Source organism: Clarias gariepinus, chromosome 17 (genome assembly GCF_024256425.1).
Source record: "Clarias gariepinus isolate MV-2021 ecotype Netherlands chromosome 17, CGAR_prim_01v2, whole genome shotgun sequence".
NCBI classification, from domain to species: Eukaryota; Metazoa; Chordata; class Actinopteri; order Siluriformes; family Clariidae; genus Clarias; species Clarias gariepinus.
The window spans coordinates 1761472-1784597 of NC_071116.1; the positions used below are offsets into that span (position 1 = coordinate 1761472).

The following is a 23126-nucleotide window of genomic DNA, read 5'->3' on the forward strand; positions in this document are numbered from 1 at the left end:
GGCGAGATTTAAAGTACCGTGCTTTTTTTATGCTGTAAAAATGATGAGAGGAAATAAGGAGGCAAAAATACATGCAACGAACAGCGACACTTAGGGTCCATATGGAGTATTACAGTTGTCCAGAAGTCGTACAAAAACGTTTTCTTATGATTAAAAGCAAAAAAAATAAATAAATAAAATAAAAATAAAACCCGATGAGAAAAATAATAAGATGAAAGAAAAGTAACATTAACGACTCGGGTTGTGCATTATGTTACAATGGTTTATACAGGTCTATGAAACATATAGTTTGTTTATATAACAATACCAGTAAACGATATTAATTGTTTCAAATTAGTTGATTTGTGGATTTCAAACTAATAATTTACACGGTGATCTCACCTCTGAGAGCAGGTCAGTGTCATCCACTTCGCTCCTTTCTCTCTGCACAGTCCCCATGAGACTCACACTCCCAAGTGTATTTTGGCTGTACGGCCTGACAAACTTTACATCACTCATCCTCGAGTCAGTGGTTCCGCACATCTCATAATTATACGCATGCTGCAAAGTTCCATCTGCATAGCTCGGTGGGTAATAAGGAATCACAGGCAGATTCGCAGCAGATTTATAGAACAGTTTTTTCTCCCTCCATCTGTAGATTTTTACTGAAATTATCGCAATAATTGAAACAATAAAAAGAACTGAAACCGCAGCAAGAGCCAGGACTAAATAAAAAGTCAGATTATCATTATAATTGTTATCACGACCGAGGTCTGTGAATTCTGAGAGCACTTCAGGGAAAGTGTCCGCTACAGCTACATTGATGTTAACTACAGCTGAGCGAGATGGCTGTCCGTTATCCTCCACAACTACAGTCAGCTTTTGTTTCACAGCATCTTTGTCAGTGACCTGGCGCACAGTTCGTATCTCTCCATTCTGCGCTCCCACTTCAAACAGCGCCCTGTCTGTGGCTTTCTGGAGTTTGTATGAGAGCCAGGCGTTCTGTCCAGAGTCCACATCAACAGCCACCACTTTAGTGACCAGATATCCGACATCTGCTGAACGAGGCACAATCTCAGCCACCACAGAGCCACCGGTCTGTACTGGGTAGAGAACCTGAGGAGCGTTGTCATTCTGATCTTGGATTGTAATTTTGACTGTCACGTTACTACTGAGTGGAGGGGAGCCTCCGTCCTGCGCTCTGACACGGAAATGGAAGTCTTTTAACTGCTCATAATCAAACGAGCGCACAGCATTAATGACTCCACTATCAGCACTGACTGACACATATGATGACACAGGAACTCCATTGACAGTGCTCTCTTCTAAAATATAAGAGACTCGAGCATTCTGGTTGGAGTCTGCGTCACTGGCTTTCACTGTGAATATAGAGAGACCTGGCGTGTTGTTCTCTAGCACATAGGCCTCATAATGATTTTTTTCAAAAACAGGTGCGTTGTCATTAACATCTGATATGTGTAAACGGAGTGAAGTGCTGCTGGAGAGTGAGGGAACTCCCTCATCAGAGCAAGTCACTGTGATGTTATACTCAGCTTCTCTCTCTCTGTCCAGCTCCTGATCAGTGCGCAGGCTAAAAAAGTTATTTGACGGAGATGTGATAGCAAAGGGAATATTATTAGTGATACCACACTGAACTTTTCCGTTTGCGTCTGAATCCGGATCATTTACTTTGATCATTGCTATAACAGTACCCGAAGGAGAATCTTCAGATATAGAACTAGACATTGATAAAATAGTTATAGATGGCTCATTATCGTTTATGTCCAGCACATAAATAATTATTGTACACGAATCTGAAAGACCTCCGTTGTCTTTGGCTTGAATTTCAAGTTGATATTGATTTCCTTTTTCAAAATCAACCTGTCCGTTTAATACAACTACACCACTATTTTGATCTATAATAAATAAGTCCGACAAACGATCCACTGTTTTTGACATGTAGTATGTTACCCTTCCATTAGAGCCTTCATCGGTATCGGAAGCGCTCACAGTAATTAATTTAGTTCCTTTAGTTGCATTTTCTGTTACTGTAGCCCTATAGACTTTTTCTTGAAAAACCGGTGGGTTATCGTTAGCATCCAGGACAGTAACATGGATCTGTACAGTGCCAGACAGAACCGGTTCCCCTCCATCGCTCGCTGTTAATAATATTGAAAGACTTTCCTGTTTTTCTCTATCGAGGGGTTTTTGTAAAATCATTTCCACCCTTTTATCGCCATCTGCTTGATTTTTTAAGTCTAAAATAAAATGATCAGTCGGTTTAAGTGAGTAGCTCTGGAGCCCGTTGGTACCGACGTCTGCATCCATTGCTCTCTCTAACATGAATCTCGCTCCCGGTGCAGCCGACTCGCTTATTTCAAAACGGATTTCCTCCGCCGGAAAAACGGGAAAATTATCATTTATGTCCGTGATTTCAACGGCAATTGTGTACAGCTCCATCGGATTTTCAAGTATCACCTGGAGGTGCAGTGCGCAATGTTTTATTTTGGCGCACAAAGCTTCACGATCTATTTTTTCTTTTATAAGAAGCACACCTCTTTCTCTACTCAGCTCGATGTACTCAGTATTATCCCCCGAAAACACACGCGCTTTCCCAGATTTCAGTCTTTTTAAATCCAATCCCAAATCCTGAGCAATATTTCCAACGATCGAGCCCCTGGCCATTTCCTCCGGTATGGAGTAGCTGACCTGCCCAAGCACAAAGCAAGAAGAAAGGAGGATTAATAACAATACCGTGTGCCACATCATTGCGTCTGCCATTTTCTTAGAGAGCAGAAAATCCACAAAAATGCAATCCTCATTCAGCTTTAATATCCTCTAAATGTGTCAACATCCACAATAAGCTTCGAAGTCCAATCTTACGAACAACAATGAATTGGTCGACAAAATGAGTACTGTACAAGTAAATGTTTTCCGCCAGTATAGGCTTATTCCTCTCCTCCCTGTGGGTTGGTGTGTGTGTTCGGGAATCCGATACAAATGCGAAAAAATTGAAGCTCCGTTGATAAACAGCGGCCCTTTGAGTCTGAACTAAGAATTACACATTGATTACATATAAGGTATTAAAACTAATCAAATGTGTTTTAAAACGTATAAATTATTCTTATTATGGCAAAATAAAGGCCAATTATGTCTAAGGTTAAAAGATTTCTTGTAATTTTTAAAAACATAACATGATTATTTTCCACCAAACTAACTTCTTTTATTTAACGCAAAGCCTATACCCTGCCTATAAAAGCTAAAAAAGGAAAAGAGGAAAAAAGATCTACTGGATTTGGAGGAACTTGTCTTGAGGCTGCATCGTGTACATGGTTTCCCTTCAGGCAAGTATAATGTTTTTGTCAAAAAATAGAAAGCAAAAACACAAGCAAAGTACAACAGTCGATTGCCCGTCGCTGTCCAGTGCAGGTAGTTCTGAAAATGTCCAAAGCATTGTAAACATATAAGGTTTATATTAAATGTGAATATTTTCCAGACATTTAGTGGTAGTACTATGATACGCGATTTCCAACTTACTGGACAGTGAGCAACGAAATATCGTTAAAAATGGATCATAACGGATTTTTTTGTGTGTGTTCTTTAAAGGACACATAATGTGGGGGCTGAAGGGGATTCCAAAAAACCCTTACCATTTCATCAGAATTTGGTTCCTGTAGAAGCAGACTTTCTTTTATCCCGCGCTGCACACTTTCTGTATAACTCGGGTCCATCACTAAAACACTTTGTCCTCCAAGTGTAGAATATTTACATGCACTTTTTCTCGAGTCAGTGGTCATACAAGCATCATAATTGTACATGTGCGGCAGAGTTCCAGTAACTCCTGTGTCTGTGTAACCGGGTGGATAGTACGGAATAACTGGGAGATTGGACTGATAGAAGATGCGCGATTGTCTCCACCTGTAGATCTTTACTGATATTATAACTACTACAGTTGTGATGAAAAGAAACGAAACAGCAGCTAATGCTAAAACTAAATAAAAGGTGAGGTCATCATTATACTGTTTGCCATGCGTAAAGTCTGTGAATTCTGAGAGCACTTCAGGGAAAGTGTCCGCTACAGCTACATTGATGTTAACTACAGCTGAGCGAGATGGCTGTCCGTTATCCTCCACAACTACAGTCAGCTTTTGTTTCACAGCATCTTTGTCAGTGACCTGGCGCACAGTTCGTATCTCTCCATTCTGCGCTCCCACTTCAAACAGCGCCCTGTCTGTGGCTTTCTGGAGTTTGTATGAGAGCCAGGCGTTCTGTCCAGAGTCCACATCAACAGCCACCACTTTAGTGACCAGATATCCGACATCTGCTGAACGAGGCACAATCTCAGCCACCACAGAGCCACCGGTCTGTACTGGGTAGAGAACCTGAGGAGCGTTGTCATTCTGATCCTGGATTGTAATTTTGACTGTCACGTTACTACTGAGTGGAGGGGAGCCTCCGTCCTGCGCTCTGACGCGGAAATGGAAGTCTTTTAACTGTTCATAATCAAACGAGCGCACGGCATTAATGACTCCACTATCAGCACTGACTGACACATATGATGACACAGAAACTCCATTGACAGTGCTCTCTTCTAAAATATAAGAGACTCGAGCATTCTGGTTGGAGTCTGCGTCACTGGCCTTCACTGTGAATATAGAGAGACCTGGTGTGTTGTTCTCCACCACATAGGCGTCATAATGATTTTTTTCAAAAACAGGTGCGTTGTCATTAACATCTGATATGTGTAAACGGAGTGAAGTGCTGCTGGAGAGTGAGGGAACTCCCTCATCAGAGCAAGTCACTGTGATGTTATACTCAGCTTCTCTCTCTCTGTCCAGCTCCTGATCTGTGAGCAGACTAAAGAAATTGTTGGACGACGACGTAATACTAAACGGAATATTATTATTAATAAGACACTGAACGTTTCCATTTTCACCTGAATCTGGATCATTTACGTTGATCATTGCAACGACAGTTTCTGGCTTTGACTCTTCAGTTATGGTATTAGACATGGAAAGAATTGTAATTGATGGTATATTATCGTTAATGTCTAAAACCTCAATAATTACCTTACACGAGTCAGACAGGCCTCCCTGATCTTTCGCCTGAATTTCGAGTTGATAACTGCTCGTTTTTTCGAAGTCAACCTGCCCGTTTAATACGACTTCACCGGTATATCCGTTAACTAAGAACAAATTTGACGATCGTACTGCTGTTTTTGACATGTACGTTACCCGCCCGTTAGAGCCTTCATCTGCGTCAGATGCGCTCACGGTAATTAATTTAGTGCCTTTCGGAGCATTTTCCATTAATGTGGCTCTATATACTTTTTGGGTAAAGACAGGAGCATTATCATTAACATCTAAAATAGTAACGTGTATCTGTACAGTACCAGACAGAACCGGTTCTCCTCCATCCATGGCTGTTAATAACAAGGTAAACATTTCTTGATTTTCTCTATCGAGGGATTTTTGTAAAACCATTTCTAGGCTCTTATCATCGTCTGCTTGATTTTGTAAATCTAAAACAAAATGATCAGTCGGTTTAAGTGAGTAGCTCTGAAGCCCGTTGGTACCGACGTCTGCATCCATTGCTCTCTCTAACATGAATCTCGCTCCCGGTACAGCCGACTCGCTTATTTCAATCTTGATTTCCTCCGTCTGGAAGAATGGTGCATTATCATTAATGTCCGTGATTTCTACAGTTATTGTGTATCTTTCCATTGGACTCTCCAGAATCATTTGTAAATGTAAAGCACACGGAGTCTTTTTAGCACAAAGCGACTCTCGATCTATTTTTTCTTTAATGAGAAGCGAGCCTCTCTCTCTGTTCAGTTCGATATATTCCGTGCTGTCCGCCGTATAAATGCGCGCTTTCCCAGATTTCAGTCTTTTTAAATCCAATCCCAAATCCTGAGCAATATTTCCGACTATGGAACCTTTCGACATTTCCTCCGGTATGGAGTAGCTGACCTGCGCGTCCACGGAGCGAGAAGAAAGAAGAACGAAAAACAACACCGTGTGCCACATCACTGCGTCTGCCATCTTCTCGTCGGTACAATAGATCCGAGGAAACAATATCTTTGTTCAGTTTTAAAATTCGTACACACTCACTTAAAATCCACTGTCCCTTTTTTGGGAAATGACTTTTAAAATCAAATAATGATTATGGTCTGCGCCAGTGATATCCTACAGCTTAACGTTTCTGTCTCCGGTTTCAGGTTTGCTACGGTGGATAAAGGGACTCAAACGCCAAAGTTAAAGCTTTCTTGATAAAGAGCGGCCCTTTGAGTCGAAATCAAGAATTACACTTTGATTTAATAGAATTTTTTATAATGGAAATTGGAATAAAATGACGAAATAATGTTGATTTTGGAGTCATCACGATAAAGAATGTGTACAATCGATCTACTATTTTGTGTTTTAGTGTTTCGTGTATTTATTTGTGCTAGATCCTTTATTACATTTTATATCCCATCCATCCAGCACACAATTAGTTTATTTTACTTCCCTCAGGTAGAAGGCTGCAACGACTTGGAGCTAAAACAACAAGACTGAGGTGCAGCTGTTTCCCTGAGGCTGTGAAGATAATGAATTCAAAAAACTTACTTCCTAGAGTAATTTTGCACAAAAAAATTTAATTTAATTCAATTTTATTTGTATAGCGCTTTTAACAATTTACATTTACATAGTCATTACAAAATGACTGATACAGTTAGGTTAATGTTTTCTTGTTTATTCAGTGTTTATTTACTTATTATTACTTATTAATATTTAATTAGTTTTATTAGCCAATATAAACGTAATTTTCTTTAGATTATTATTATTATTATGTTTTTTATGTTGGATGCTTGTTGTGAGAAACAATTTTCGTTCTATCGTGTCTAACATGTTGAATAAAATTAACCTGAATTAATAATTCATATAGAATTCTCATTACGACTGGACGTTTACAAAATCAGGACTTAAATATTTTCATAACGTTTTTCCTCCGATCTGAAGTTTAAAACGCATGAATATAAGTTTTAGGACTACATGATCAGTTTGTTGCCACACATGTTATAACGTATACTAGACAGCGAGAACCTCAGGTAGGTACAAGTTGAATTTGAAGGATCTTCTTCTTCGTCTTTCGGCTGTTCCCTTTCATGGGTCGCCACAGCGAATCATGCCTCGACCTAACGCTATCCTCTGGATCCTCTTCTCTTACACCAACTAACGTAATTTCCTCTTTCACTACATTCATATATATATATATATATATATATATTCCTTATTGGTCTTGCTCTAGACCTCCTTCCTGGCAGTTCCAACCTAAGCATGCTTTTAGCAATATATTCACAATCTGTCCTCTGAGACCATTATAACGGATAATGAAATGCAAAACTGCGGTGTTTCTTCAGAACGTGCAAAATTCTTGGATAGGCTTTATGGGTGAAAAAAAAAATATCTGCCTTACATAAAGGGTAGTATTAAATGATCGACGATTTAAAACTATCCCACTAAAATGAAAATGGGAAAGAATAGTTACACGATTTGTTCGTGGAGTTTTTTTTATGGATATCGAGATAATAATCAGCCCTTACCATTTCAGGAGAGTTGGGATCTTCGAGCAGGTTATTTTCTTTCATAGCGCGCTGTATAGTTTCTGTAAAACTCGGATCCATCACTAAAACACTTTGTCCTCCAAGTGTAGAATATTTACAGTTACTCTTCCTCGAGTCAGTGGTCATACAAGCATCATAATTATACATGTGCGGCAGAGTTCCAGTAACTCCTGTGTCTGTGTAACCGGGTGGATAGTACGGAATAACTGGGAGATTGGACTGATAGAAGTTGCGCGATTGTCTCCACCTGTAGATCTTTACTGATATTATAACTACTACAGTTGTGATGAAAAGAAACGAAACAGCAGCTAATGCTAAAACTAAATAAAAGGTGAGGTCATCATTATACTGTTTGCTGTGTGTAAAGTCAGTGAATTCTGAGAGCACTTCAGGGAAAGTGTCCGCTACAGCTACATTGATGTTAACTACAGCTGAGCGAGATGGCTGTCCGTTATCCTCCACAACTACAGTCAGCTTTTGTTTCACAGCGTCTTTGTCAGTGACCTGGCGCACAGTTCGTATCTCTCCATTCTGCGCTCCCACTTCAAACAGCGCCCTGTCTGTGGCTTTCTGGAGTTTGTATGAGAGCCAGGCGTTCTGTCCAGAGTCCACATCAACAGCCACCACTTTAGTGACCAGATATCCGACATCTGCTGAACGAGGCACAATCTCAGCCACCACAGAGCCACCGGTCTGTACTGGGTAGAGAACCTGAGGAGCGTTGTCATTCTGATCTTGGATTGTAATTTTGACTGTCACGTTACTACTGAGTGGAGGGGAGCCTCCGTCCTGCGCTCTGACGCGGAAATAGAAGTCTTTTAACTGCTCATAATCAAACGAGCGCACAGCATTAATGACTCCACTATCAGCACTGACTGACACATATGATGACACAGGAACTCCATTGACAGTGCTCTCTTCTAAAATATAAGAGACTCGAGCATTCTGGTTGTAGTCTGCGTCACTCGCTTTCACCGTGAATATAGAGAGACCTGGTGTGTTGTTCTCCACCACATAGGCCTCATAATGATTTTTTTCAAAAACAGGTGCGTTGTCATTAACATCTGATATGTGTAAACGGAGTGAAGTGCTGCTGGACAGTGAGGGAACTCCCTCATCAGAGCAAGTCACTGTGATGTTATACTCAGCTTCTCTCTCTCTGTCCAGCTCCTGATCTGTGAGCAGACTAAAGAAAGTGTTGGAAGAAGATGTGATCGCAAATGGAATATTTTCACTGATAGCACACTGAACTTTTCCATTTTCACCTGAATCTGGGTCGTTTACGTTGATCATTGCTACAACAGTACTAGAAGAAGACTCCTCAGATAGAGAAGTAACCATCGACAAAACAGTTATAGTCGGTTTATTATCATTTAAATCTAATATGTCAATCATTATTTTACATGAGTCTGAAAGACCGCCTTCGTCTCTGGCCTGCACATGAAGCACATAATGGCTTGTTATTTCAAAGTCAACTTGTCCTTTTAACGTCAACTCGCCGCTTTTCGGTTGTATGATAAACAATTGTGTCACATCTTCCTCATTGTTTGAAATGTGATACGTCACCTGTCCGTTAGTTCCGTCGTCAGCATCAGATGCGCTCACTGTTGTCAGTTTTGTTCCTTTCGGTGAGTTTTCGATTATTGAGGCTTTATATATTTTTTGCGTAAAGACAGGAGCATTATCGTTAACATCCAATACAGTAACGTGTATCTGTACAGTACCAGACAGAACCGGTTCCCCTCCGTCCACTGCTGTTAACAACAATGTAAGCTTTTTCTGCTTTTCTCTATCGAGTGGTTTTTGTAAAACCATTTCAACTGTTTTTCCACCCACCGCGTGGTTTTGTAAATCTAAAACAAAATGATCAGTAGGTTTAAGTGAGTAGCTCTGAAGCCCGTTGGTACCGACGTCTGCATCCATTGCTCTCTCTAACATGAATCTCGCTCCCGGTACAGCCGACTCGCTTATTTCAAAACGAATTTCATCCTTCTGAAAAAATGGTGCATTATCATTAATGTCCGTGATTTCTATAGTTATTGTGTACCTTTCCATTGGACTCTCCAGAATCATTTGTAAATGTAAAGCACACGGAGTCTTTTTAGCACAAAGCGACTCTCGATCTATTTTTTCTTTAATGAGAAGCGAGCCTCTCTCTCTGTTCAGTTCGATATATTCCGTGCTGTCCGCCGTATAAATGCGCGCTTTCCCAGATTTCAGTCTTTTCAAATCCAATCCCAAATCCTGAGCAATATTTCCGACTATGGAGCCTTTTGACATTTCCTCCGGTATGGAGTAGCTGACCTGCGCGTCCACGGAGCGAGAAGAAAGAAGAACGAAAAACAACACCGTGTGCCACATCACTGCGTCTGCCATTTTCACAGCAACACAGAATATCTTCGGAAACAAAAGCCTCAATCAGATTAAAAAAAAATTGATATCCGTGTACATCCACTGAATCCTCACGCACTGTTATGGAACATGGCGTTTAGAAAGATATCATTACCACCGTCTGCACAATTGCTGTCGTACAGCCAAGCCTTTCTTTCTCTGTTATGTGTAGACTAGGGTGGATAAAGGGACATTCACGCAAAAGTTAAAGCTGTCTTGATAAACAGCGGCCCTTTGAGTCGAAATTAAGAATTGCACATAGATGTAATGAATGTTAAAAAACTTAAATTTCCAATTAATAGAAATATTTCTAGCCAGATGTATTTACGACAAAACTTTCCTGAGAATTTCTTTTTCTTTTATTTTTTTTATTTAATTCATATACCTTAACCAAATGCCTTGCGCTATACGATAAGACAATTTTAACTTTTATGGTTTGTGAATCTATTTTAAACCTCACTTAGGCCTACGTTAGGAAACACATCAGCGCGAATCGTTTCTGGGTGCGTAACGGCGAGAATAAAAAGGAGAGAAACAAATGTATACATAAAACTTGCTACAAATGTATGGCCTGGAGTTGAAAAAACATGCATACAGTTTCAATAGTACAAAAGCAGTTTTCTTTCAGGCATTATGTCTGACGTTATATAAAAGTCCCAAAACGCATTTAGTCATGTGTTCAGCATGGAGATTTGTGTCGCTGTCCAGAGCAAATGGTTCTGAAAATATATTACACTAACAAAAGAAAATTAGCTGGAAATATTAGAAATACCATGTAGGCAATAATCACATTTAACATCAGCAATAGATTTTGGTTAATAATACACAATATACTGAACTACCAAAGGCATCAAAAATAGATTCATCGACTCCAAGCTGTTTTTATACTTTAAATCTTTTTTTTATATATATCCGTTTGAAAACAGCTCCTATCTTTAAACTACTAATTACATTTATTATAAATACTGTCTCGGACGCAGTTGCACTTGTTTGTTGACATGTCTGATGTTTACCTGATGAATTACTTTAAAATAATTCAATAATTTAAATTAAATACCTGTTTACATTTATTACTTTATTTATCGCTGTCCTGAAACGTTGAATACAAAAATGTGTTCTATTTTTTAAAACACGGAGTAAACAATGCTGTACTAATTCCTTACCAACTCTGGGGAATCAGCTTCATCCAGACGATTGCTTTCCTTCATAGCGCGTTGCATAGTTTCTGTAAAACTCGGGTCCATCACTAAAACACTTTGTCCTCCAAGTGTAGAATATTTACATGCACTTTTTCTCGAGTCAGTGGTCATACAAGCGTCATAATTGTACATGTGCGGCAGAGTTCCAGTAACTCCTGTGTCTGTGTAACCGGGTGGATAGTACGGAATAACTGGGAGATTGGACTGATAGAAGATGCGCGATTGTCTCCACCTGTAGATCTTTACTGATATTATAACTACTACAGTTGTGATAAAAAGGAAAGAAACAGCAGCTAATGCTAAAACTAAATAAAAGGTGAGGTCATCATTATACTGTTTGCTGTGTGTAAAGTCAGTGAATTCTGAGAGCACTTCAGGGAAAGTGTCCGCTACAGCTACATTGATGTTAACTACAGCTGAGCGAGATGGCTGTCCGTTATCCTCCACAACTACAGTCAGCTTTTGTTTCACAGCATCTTTGTCAGTGACCTGGCGCACAGTTCGTATCTCTCCATTCTGCGCTCCCACTTCAAACAGCGCCCTGTCTGTGGCTTTCTGGAGTTTGTATGAGAGCCAGGCGTTCTGTCCAGAGTCCACATCAACAGCCACCACTTTAGTGACCAGATATCCGACATCTGCTGAACGAGGCACAATCTCAGCCACCACAGAGCCACCGGTCTGTACTGGGTAGAGAACCTGAGGAGCGTTGTCATTCTGATCCTGGATTGTAATTTTGACTGTCACGTTACTACTGAGTGGAGGGGAGCCTCCGTCCTGCGCTCTGACGCAGAAATGGAAGTCTTTTAACTGCTCATAATCAAACGAGCGCACTGCATTAATGACTCCACTATCAGCACTGACTGACACATATGATGACACAGAAACTCCATTGACAGTGCTCTCTTCTAGAATATAAGAGACTCGAGCATTCTGGTTGGAGTCTGCATCACTGGCTTTCACTGTGAATATAGAGAGACCTGGTGTGTTGTTTTCCACCACATAGGCGTCGTAATGATTTTTTTCAAAAACAGGTGCGTTGTCATTAACATCTGATATGTGTAAACGGAGTGAAGTGCTGCTGGACAGTGAGGGAACTCCCTCATCAGAGCAAGTCACTGTGATGTTATACTCAGCTTCTTTCTCTCTGTCCAGCTCCTGATCTGTGAGCAGACTAAAGAAAGTGTTGGAAGAAGATGTGATCGCAAATGGAATATTTTCACTGAGAGCACACTGAACTTTTCCATTTTCACCTGAATCTGGGTCGTTTACGTTGATCATTGCTACAACAGTACTAGAAGAAGACTCCTCAGATAGAGAAGTAACCATCGACAAAACAGTTATAGTCGGTTTATTATCATTTAAATCTAATATATCAATCATTATTTTACATGAGTCTGAAAGACCTCCTTCGTCTCTGGCCTGCACATCAAGGTTATAATGGCTTGTTATTTCAAAGTCAACTTGTCCTTTTAACGTCAACTCGCCGCTTTTCGGTTGTATAATAAACAATTCTGTCACATCTTCCTCATTGTTTGAAATGTGATACGTCACCTGTCCGTTAGTTCCGTCGTCAGCATCAGATGCGCTCACTGTTGTCAGTTTTGTTCCTTTCGGTGAGTTTTCGATTATTGAGGCTTTATATAATTTTTGCGTAAAGACAGGAGCATTATCGTTAACATCCAATACAGTAACGTGTATCTGTACAGTACCAGACAGAACCGGTTCCCCTCCGTCCACTGCTGTTAACAACAATGTAAGCTTTTTCTGCTTTTCTCTATCGAGTGGTTTTTGTAAAACCATCTCAAGTGTTTTTCCACCCACCGCGTGTTTTTTTAAATCTAAAACAAAATGATCAGTCGGTTTAAGTGAGTAGCTCTGAAGCCCGTTGGTACCGACGTCTGCATCCATTGCTCTCTCTAACATGAATCTCGCTCCCGGTACAGCCGACTCGCTTATTTCAAAACGAATTTCATCCTTCTGGAAAAATGGTGCATTATCATTAATGTCCGTGATTTCTACAGTTATTGTGTATCTTTCCATTGGACTCTCCAGAATCATTTGTAAATGTAAAGCACACGGAGTCTTTTTAGCACAAAGCGACTCTCGATCTATTTTTTCTTTAATGAGAAGCGAGCCTCTCTCTCTGTTCAGTTCGATATATTCCGTGCTGTCCGCCGTATAAATGCGCGCTTTCCCAGATTTCAGTCTTTTTAAATCCAATCCCAAATCCTGAGCAATATTTCCGACTATGGAGCCTTTCGACATTTCCTCCGGTATGGAGTAGCTGACCTGCGCGTCCACGGAGCGAGAAGAAAGAAGAACGAAAAACAACACCGTGTGCCACATCACTGCGTCTGCCATTTTCACAGCAACACAGAATATCTTCGGAAACAAAAGCCTCAATCAGTTTAAAAAATTTTGATATCCGCGTACATCCACTGAATCCTCACGCACTGTTATGGAACATGGCGTTTAGAAAGATATCATTACCACCGTCTGCGCAAATGCTGTCGTACAGCCAAGCCTTTCTTTCTCTTTCATGGGTAACCCAGGGGTGGATAATGGCAAAAGCTATTACAGCTTCCTTGATAAACAGCGGCCCTTTGAGTCGAAATCAAGAATTGCACATTTATTTCATAAAGGTTTCTAAACTTCAATGTCCAGTAAAATTAAATAATTTTTAGTCCGGCGTGATTACGAACCACCTTTATCAAGGATTTACTTTAATGGTCATATTTAATTTATATACTTTGCCCAAATGCCTTGCACTGCGCAATAAGACAGTTTTTCCGTTCATGGTTAGTGAATGTGTTTTAAACCTCACAAATCTTCATTTTAGGAGAAAATAAATCAGCGGGAATCTTTTCTGGGCGCATAACCGCGATGATAAAAAAGAGAAGAAACAAATGTATACATAAAACTTGTTACAAATGCATGACCTTAAGTTTAAAACACTTGCCTAAAGTTTCAGTAGAACGTAAGCAGATTGCTTAAAAGCATTATCACTAACTTTACAGAAATCCCAAACGCATTTATTCGACAGTTGAGGATGGCTAGTTGTGTCGCTGTCCAGAACAAAATGGTTCTGAAAATATATTAAACTAACAAAAGGAATTCTGATTGAAATATTACAAATGCCATGTAAGATATTGTCACTTTTATAATCGATTACTACTTTTGTAAACACACACACACACACACACACACGCACGCACACGCACGCACACACAGTGCACTGAACCGCCAGAGTCATCAAACAGATTAAACACTACCTGAAGCTGTTTAAGCGTTTAAGTTCATAACATCCGATTAAAATAATAATTAAACCATGTTGATTTAGTCCATTATACATTTCTGTTCTTACACGTTTGCACTAATCTGTTTAAAATTTCTGAGAGTAAATTTAGAAATTGGTTTACAATAATTCATTAATTCAATAAAAAAATACGCTAGGGTTAAGAAATTTATTCCTGGCTGTACTGAAATGTTCGGTAGATAAAATCGTTTTTTTTTTTTTTTTACGGAAGAATCAAGTCTGTGTTAATTTTCGAAAGGAAAAAAAATCTTGCCTGACAACACAGTAAATTGTTAAATCTAAGCCAAAATATGTCTTGCTGTATAATAAATGGATACCTTGTAAAAGAAAAAATAGGTTGTTTAGAAATTTTAAAGGAAGTTTCAGAGGAAGTTAACGAATGTGCGTATTGTTCACTACACACCTTTTCATGATTATGGTTATTAATTATTTAGTAACACGCTAAGTGATTTGTATTGAGATGATGAAACGACATCACTAGACAAATGTGCGTTTATAGAAATTAATATTATTCAGAAGAAATTGGTGGACACTCGTGCACGAGGCTATCAAAAGAAACACTGGAATTGTAATTTACATTAAGGTAATAAATTTGCGTGTTGTTTACTACACACCTTTTTACACTTAACAATAAGGCATTATCAGAGCAATAAATAATTCCTTACCAACTCTGGGGAATCAGTTTCATTCAGCAGATTGTTTTCTTTCATGGCGCGTTGCACACTTTCTGTAAAACTCGGGTCCATCACTAAAACACTTTGTTCTCCAAGTGTAGAATATTTACAGTTACTCTTCCTCGAGTCAGTCGTCATAGAAGCATCATAATTATACATGTGCGGCAGAGTTCCAGTAACTCCTGTGTCTGTGTAACCGGGTGGATAGTACGGAATAACTGGGAGATTGGACTGATAGAAGATGCGCGATTGTCTCCACCTGTAGATCTTTACTGATATTATAACTACTACAGTTGTGATAAAAAGAAAAGAAACAGCAGCTAATGCTAAAACTAAATAAAAGGTGAGGTCATCATTATACTGTTTGCTGTGTGTAAAGTCAGTGAATTCTGAGAGCACTTCAGGGAAAGTGTCCGCTACAGCTACATTGATGTTAACTACAGCTGAGCGAGATGGCTGTCCGTTATCCTCCACAACTACAGTCAGTTTTTGTTTCACAGCATCTTTGTCAGTGACCTGGCGCACAGTTCGTATCTCTCCATTCTGCGCTCCCACTTCAAACAGCGCCCTGTCTGTGGCTTTCTGGAGTTTGTATGAGAGCCAGGCGTTCTGTCCAGAGTCCACATCAACAGCCACCACTTTAGTGACCAGATATCCGACATCTGCTGAACGAGGCACAATCTCAGCCACCACAGAGCCACCGGTCTGTACTGGGTAGAGAACCTGAGGAGCGTTGTCATTCTGATCTTGGATTGTAATTTTGACTGTCACGTTACTACTGAGTGGAGGGGAGCCTCCGTCCTGCGCTCTGACGCGGAAATGGAAGTCTTTTAACTGCTCATAGTCGAAAGAGCGCACTGCATTAATGACTCCACTATCAGCACTGACTGACACATATGATGACACAGGAACTCCATTGACAGTGCTCTCTTCTAAAATATAAGAGACTCGAGCATTCTGGTTGTAGTCTGCGTCACTCGCTTTCACTGTGAATATAGAGAGACCTGGTGTGTTGTTCTCCACCACATAGGCCTCATAATGATTTTTTTCAAAAACAGGTGCGTTGTCATTAACATCTGATATGTGTAAACGGAGAGAAGTGCTGCTGGACAGTGAGGGAACTCCCTCATCAGAGCAAGTCACTGTGATGTTATACTCAGCTTCTCTCTCTCTGTCCAGCTCCTGATTTGTGTGGAGGCTAAAAAAATTATTAGACGAAGATTTTATAATAAATGGAATATTATCATTAATAATACACTGAACGTTTCCATTTTCACCTGAATCCGGATCGTTTACGTTGATCATGGCAACAACTGTGTCTGCACTTGACTCTTCAGATATGGTCTGAGACATGGAAAGAATGTTGATCGATGGCCTATTATCGTTAATGTCCAACACGTCAATTATTACCTTACATGAGTCAGACAGGCCTCCCTGATCTTTCGCTTGAATTTCGAGTTGATAATTGCTATTTTCCTCAAAATCAACTTGGGCGTTTAATACTACATTACCACTATATTGGTCTACAATGAACAAATCTGATGAAAGATCCACTGTTTTTGAGATATAGTATGTTATTCGTCCGTTAGAGCCTTCATCCGCGTCAGAGGCGATCACTGTAATTAATTTAGTGCCTTTCGGAGCATTTTCCATTAATGTGGCTCTATATACTTTTTGTGTAAAGACAGGAGCATTATCATTAGCATCTAGAACAGTAACGTGTATTTGTACAGTACCAGACAGAACCGGTTCTCCTCCATCCATGGCTGTTAATAACAACGTAAATGTTTCCTGCTTTTCTCTATCCAAGGTTTTTTGTAAAATCATTTCGAGGCTCTTATCATCGTCTGCTTGATTTTGTAAAACAAAATGATCAGTCGGTTTAAGTGAGTAGCTCTGAAGCCCGTTGGTACCGACGTCTGCATCCATTGCTCTCGCTAACATGAATCTCGCCCCCGGTACAGTCGCTTCGCTTATTTCAATCTTGATTTGCTCTGTCGTGAAAAGAGGAGCATTATCATTAATGTCCGTGATTTCTACAGTTATTGTGTACCTTTCCATTGGACTCTCCAGAATCATTTGTAAATGTAAAGCACACGGAGTCTTTTTAGCACAAAGCGACTCTCGATCTATTTTTTCTTTAATGAGAAGCGAGCCTCTCTCTCTGTTCAGTTCGATATATTCCGTGCTGCCCGCCGTATAAATGCGCGCTTTCCCAGATTTCAGTCTTTTCAAATCCAATCCCAAATCCTGAGCAATATTTCCGACTATGGAGCCTTTCGACATTTCCTCCGGTATGGAGTAGCTGACCTGCGCGTCCACGGAGCGAGAAGAAAGAAGAACGGAAAACAATACCGTGTGCCACATCACTGCGTCTGCCATTTGTCCGGCAATACAGAATATCCGTGGAAACAAAAGCATAATTCAGATTTCAATCTTTGATATCCGTGCGCATCCACTGAATGCTCTTTTAAGAAAATGGCGTTTTAAAAGAAATCTTAACCACCGTCGTAACCAGCCAAGCTCTTCTTTCCATGTAATGGGTAGGCTAGGGGTGGATAAAGGGACGTAAAAAAAAAAAGAAATACAGCTTCCTTGATAAACAGCGGCCCTTTGAGTCATAATCAGGAATTGCACAATGATTAAATAAAAGTTTCTAAACTCAAATTTCCAATAAATGAAATCATTTTTAGTCTGGTGTAATTACGCCATTATCCATTATCAAGGACAATGTTTTTATTTCTTAATAATTTTATTTAATTAGGCCTAATATACCTTAATCAAATGCCTTGCATTGTGCAATAAAACGGGTTTTACTTCTATGGCTTGTAAATGCCTTATAAATCCCACAGCCTCATTCTAGGGGAAAAAAATAGCGCGAATGTTTTCTGCGCGCGTAACGTTGAGGATAAATAAGGGGAGAGACGAATGTATACCTACAGCTTGCTACAAATACATGACCTGGATTTAAAAAGACTTGCATAAAGTTTTAGTAGTACATAAGCAGTTTGCTTTCAGGCATTAGCTATTTTTTCCGAAATCCCCAAAAGGCATTTGGTCATGAGCTGAGCATGGCCATTTTTGTCGCTGTCCAGAAAAAAATGGTTCTGAAAACACATTACACTAACAACAGGGTAAAATAAAAAAAATATATTACAAATACCATGTAGACTTTTATCACTTTTATTACGTTTTTTTGTAAATAATACACAATAGACTTAGCCACTAGAGTTACCAACAGATTCGTCAATTCTACTTAAAGCTGTTTTAGTATTCATACTTCGAAGTTCTTTATATCCGTTTGAAAACAGCTATTATCCTTAAACTTACATTCGAATTACATTCGTTATAAATACTGGGTCGTACGCTCTTGCACTCATTTGTTGACATTCCTGAGGGTAAATTGATAAATTGCTTTACAATAATTTATTAATGCAAATTAAAAGCGGCCAGCATCAATGCATTTTTCCTCGCTGTAATTAAAAGTGGTGCACACAAAATGTAACGGAAAAATCAATGCTGCGTTACTTTTTTAAATAAAAATATCCTACCTGACGACCATGTAAATTGCAAAATAAACGTTTTAAAAAACTTGTGGACTAGAGAATTCAAATTACTTGTGTACTTTGACACAGATTGATTATTTGGTAACACACCAAGTGATTTGTATTGAGCTGATGAAACGACATCACTAAATAAATGCACGTTTATAGAAAAGAAAAATATTGAGACATTGGTGGACATTCGTGCACGAGACTATCTGTTAACGTTTGTATCAGGTGTGCTCTCACAATGCTCATGTGATATGTGACCGGCCTCTCCTTTAAAAGGGTCATATGCAAATAAAAAAGGGTAGTTCTGTTTCCGGTTCAGTGGAACACCGAGTAGTGTGCGTGTTTTTTCCTCCGTATAATTTAATATAAATTGCCGGTTATCATACGCAAGAATGGCTGCGTCAACAGGTTATGGGCCCAGGAGAGAAGCAAGTAGCCAATGGAACAGATTGCATTTCGACGGAGACGAAAAGAGCTATGAAACTTTGGGAAACAAAATTTCTAGGTCAGATGCGTTTACTAGGACTGAAAGACACAGTATTATCAGAGCCCCCGCACGTGGTGATGAAGATGAAGATGTTGCCAGCAAAATGCTGAACTTATACAGTACCTAGATGACAAAAGTTTGTCTCTTGTCATGAGAGATGCTGCGGACGGTAGGACAGCTTTAAGGATTTCTAGAGCTTACTATGTGGGGAAAGGAAAACCGCGAATAATTAGCCTGTACACAGAGTTAACCTCCCTGCAAAAGACGGCAAATGAAAGTGTAACGGATTATATTATTCGAGCAAAAGCCGCTAAGAAATGCCGAAGAGACGCTTAGTGATGGACTTTTAATTGCGATGATTTTGAAAGGTCTGCCGGACTCGTTTAAACCGTTCGCCGTGCATATCACACAAAGTGATGTAGACATAACGTTTGCAGAGTTCAAAACAAGGTTGAGAAACTTTGAAAGCACCGAAAACTTCCACAACAGCACTAGTGAAGATAACGTGATGAGAGTGAGTGCCACGACCCCAGACTGGAGGGGGAGAGAGCGGCTCGCATGTTCGGACATTACCTGCGGTCAAAAAGGACAAAAAACACGGGGGTGCCCGACCCAACATCGCAAAAGGCAGTGGTGCAGTTACTGCAAAAGTTCAACGCACAGAGATGAAAATTGCAGACGTAAAAAGAGAGACAACGTTAAACAGGTGACTGATATAGAAGGCAATGACGAACACACCTTTGTCCTTAAAGCAAGTGACTACAAATCCTACAAAGTACAGCAGAAGGGACTGATGGTCGATACAGACGCGACATCGCATATTATTACGGATATTGAAAAATTTCAACGCTTCGACGACAAATTCCACGCAGAAAAACACTATATTGAGCTGGCAGACGGGACCAGAGCGAGCGGAGTAGCGCTGAGAAGAGGTGACCCGGAGGTGTACTTGATTGACAGTGCGGGACATCACGTGAGGATAGTTGTAAGGGATGTTATGATATGCAAACCTGGCATGAAATCCTTGGTCACTGCAATTATGATGATGTTTCCAAATTGCAAAATGTATTTGAGGGAATGAAACTCAAGGGAAAGGTTGACAAATCTAACCTAAACTGTGAAATTTGAACACAGGGTAAGTTTGTTCAGAGTAGAAACAGAGAACCTGATACACGAGCCAAAGCTGCACTTGAACTAGTGCACACAGATTTAGCTGGTCCAATTGACCCAGAAGCCAAAGACGGTTTCAAGTATGATTTAGCGTTTAATGATGACTGCTCAGGGGCAGTGTTTGTTTACTTTTTAAAGGCTAAGAGTGACACTGCAAAGGCCACTGAAAAATTCATTGCTGATAGGTGCGTTGGGTCAGATAATGGCACGGAATTCATGGCCAAAGAGTTTCAGTCACTATTAAGCAAGAAAAGCATTAGGCACGAGACCTCAGCACCATATTCACCTCACCAAAATGGGACCGCTGAGAGACATTGGAGAACCTTGTTTGAAAATGGCAAGATGCAGTTTGCCCAAAATGTTGTGGACCTATGCTGTAATGACTGCTGCGGTAATTCGCAACAGGTGCTACAATAGTCGAATACACCAAACGCCATACTATGCACTGACAGGGAAAAAGCCTGATCTTTCAAAAATGAATGTCTTTGGTTCAGGATGCTACGCATACAAACATGACAAAAAGAAATTGGATGCACGTTGCAAAAAAGGGATTTTTGTAGGTTATGATAAGAATAGCCCTGCCTACCTGGTTTATTATCCAGACACAGGAAAGGTTTTCAAGCACAGGCTTGTAAAATTCATCACAAAGTATGTAACTGAACGTCAGACACAAACAGACATTTCAGTGTTAGATGATGATTCTCATGGGCAAAGATATGTGTTCTCCCAGTTGAAACAAAACGTAGCTAATCATACTTCAGAAAAGACTCATGGACCTCAACCTGAGATTGAGAATGAGAGTAGTGCTCAGACTGAGGGAGGGGATGAAAGTACACGTTATCCTAAAAGAAATAGGAGAGCTCCCCAGTACTTGACAGATTATGTATCTAATGTTGATTGTAATGATGAGATTTTGACTAATGTTGACTACTGTTACAGAGTGTATGATGCACCACAAACATTCAGGGAAGCTATCAGTTCGAGAGAGTCACCGATGTGGGCTAAGGCCATGGAAGATGAAATTAACTCTTTACAAGAAAATGATACATTTACTCTAACTACTCTACCAGAAGGCAAACATGCAGTGGAGGGTAGATGGGTCTATTCTATCAAAAATAATACAGATGAGACCAAGTCATACAAGGCCAGATATGTTGCTAAAGACTACAGTCAAGTGTTAGGTGTATATTACAAAGAGACTTTCTCCCCAACAGCTAATATAACTTCAATACGAGCGTTGATGGAAATAGCAGCACAACATAATCTTGACCTCCACCAAATGGATGTAAAAACGGCTTATCTACATGCTCCAAGCGATTGTGAGGTTTACATGGAGCAGCCGGAAGGATTTGAAGTGAAGTCAGACTTTGGTGATAAACTAGTCTGTAAACTGAACAAATCACTGTATGGTTTAAAACAATCAGGCAGGAATTGGAACAAAATGTTACATGATTACCTCACTGAGAATGATTTTGTTTAAAATTCAGCTGATCACTGAGTGTACAGTAAACAAACTGAAAAAGAGAGAGTGATAGCAATAATCTGGGTAGATGATCTCATAATTGCTACCAGTGATAATTATTTGCTGAATAATGTGAAAATGATGCTGGCATCAAGATTTAAAATGAAAAATCTGGGAAAACTCAAACATTTCCTGGGAATTGATTTTTATCAAAGTGAAGGAGTTGTAAAGATGAACCAGAAAAGGTACATATTAAGGATTCTAGAGAGGTTCAGTATGTCAGATTGCAAACCCAGGTCAACACCATGTGAGCAAAGGCTGGATTACAACAGTGATAGTGATCCTGTTGATCCAAAGAAATACGGTGAAGCAGTAGGTAGTCTGATCTATCTGATGACATGTACTAGACCTGATCTGTGTTGGGTTGTTAGTAAACTGTCCCAATATTTGTCTGAACCAAACGAACAACAATGGTTTACAGTTAAACATGTAATGACGTACTTGAAAGGTACAATTGATCATGAATTATGTTACAAGAAAAGTAATGAAAAACTTAAACTTGTGGCATATAGTGATACTGACTGGGCGTCAGATTCAAGTGACAGAAGGAGTACAAAAGGGTTTTAGTCTTACACAGAATGGACCTCTGATCTCCTGGAAGTCAAAAAAACAGTCCACAGTTGCTTTATCCACATGTAAAGCAGAGTATATGGTATTGTCTTTAACTACACAAGAAAGCATGTACCTTGTACAGTTGTTAAGCAGTATGGAAAATGACTGTGTGTATATGCCTGTACAAATCTTTAAGGATAATTAAGGTGCTATTGCTTTAACAAAGAACCCAGTGTTTCGCCAAAGATGCAAGCATGTTGATGTGTGATATCATTTTGTTCGATCGGCACTCAGTGATGGCAAACTGACAGTTGAGTATTGTCCCACAGAAGAAATGGTGGCCGATGTCATGACAAAACCAGTAACAAAGTTGAAACTAGAAAAATTCAAGAGTTTTATGTTTGGTATGTAAACCCAACACAAGGAAGAGAATGTATTTATGTTATGTTATTATAAGTTGTTATATGACATGTATATGTAGTATAATATTGTATTGTAAATATGAGAGCAAGTGGGGGTGTTAACGTTTGTATCAGGTGTGCTCTCACAATGCTCATGTGATATGTCACCGGTCTCTCCTTTAAAAGGGTCATATGCAAATAAAAAGGTAGTTCTGTTTCCGGTTCAGAGAAACACAGAGTAGTGTGAATGTTTTTTCCTCCGTATAATTTAATAT

At 39.7% G+C, this 23126-nt stretch overlaps 1 protein-coding gene across 46 annotated transcripts in view; it reads right to left on the minus strand.

Moving 5' to 3' along the window:
• The window catches only part of LOC128545731 (protocadherin gamma-C5-like), a 241929-nt gene that overhangs the window by 45580 nt on the left and 173223 nt on the right, over nt 1-23126 (minus strand). For 2 of the 46 annotated variants that reach the window (XM_053516318.1, XM_053516289.1), the window contains exon 1: nt 15157-17670. The exons of 38 other annotated variants lie outside the window; for them this stretch is intronic. In XM_053516318.1, coding sequence (XP_053372293.1) covers nt 15157-17586 — 2430 coding nt within the window. In that variant the 5' untranslated portion in view covers nt 17587-17670. Of the gene's footprint in view, nt 1-381; nt 2913-3629; nt 6151-7564; nt 10055-11139; nt 13697-15156; nt 17671-23126 lie in introns of those variants that run through there. 6 more of the 46 variants (XM_053516324.1, XM_053516305.1, XM_053516329.1 and 3 more) reach the window with 4 other exon arrangements.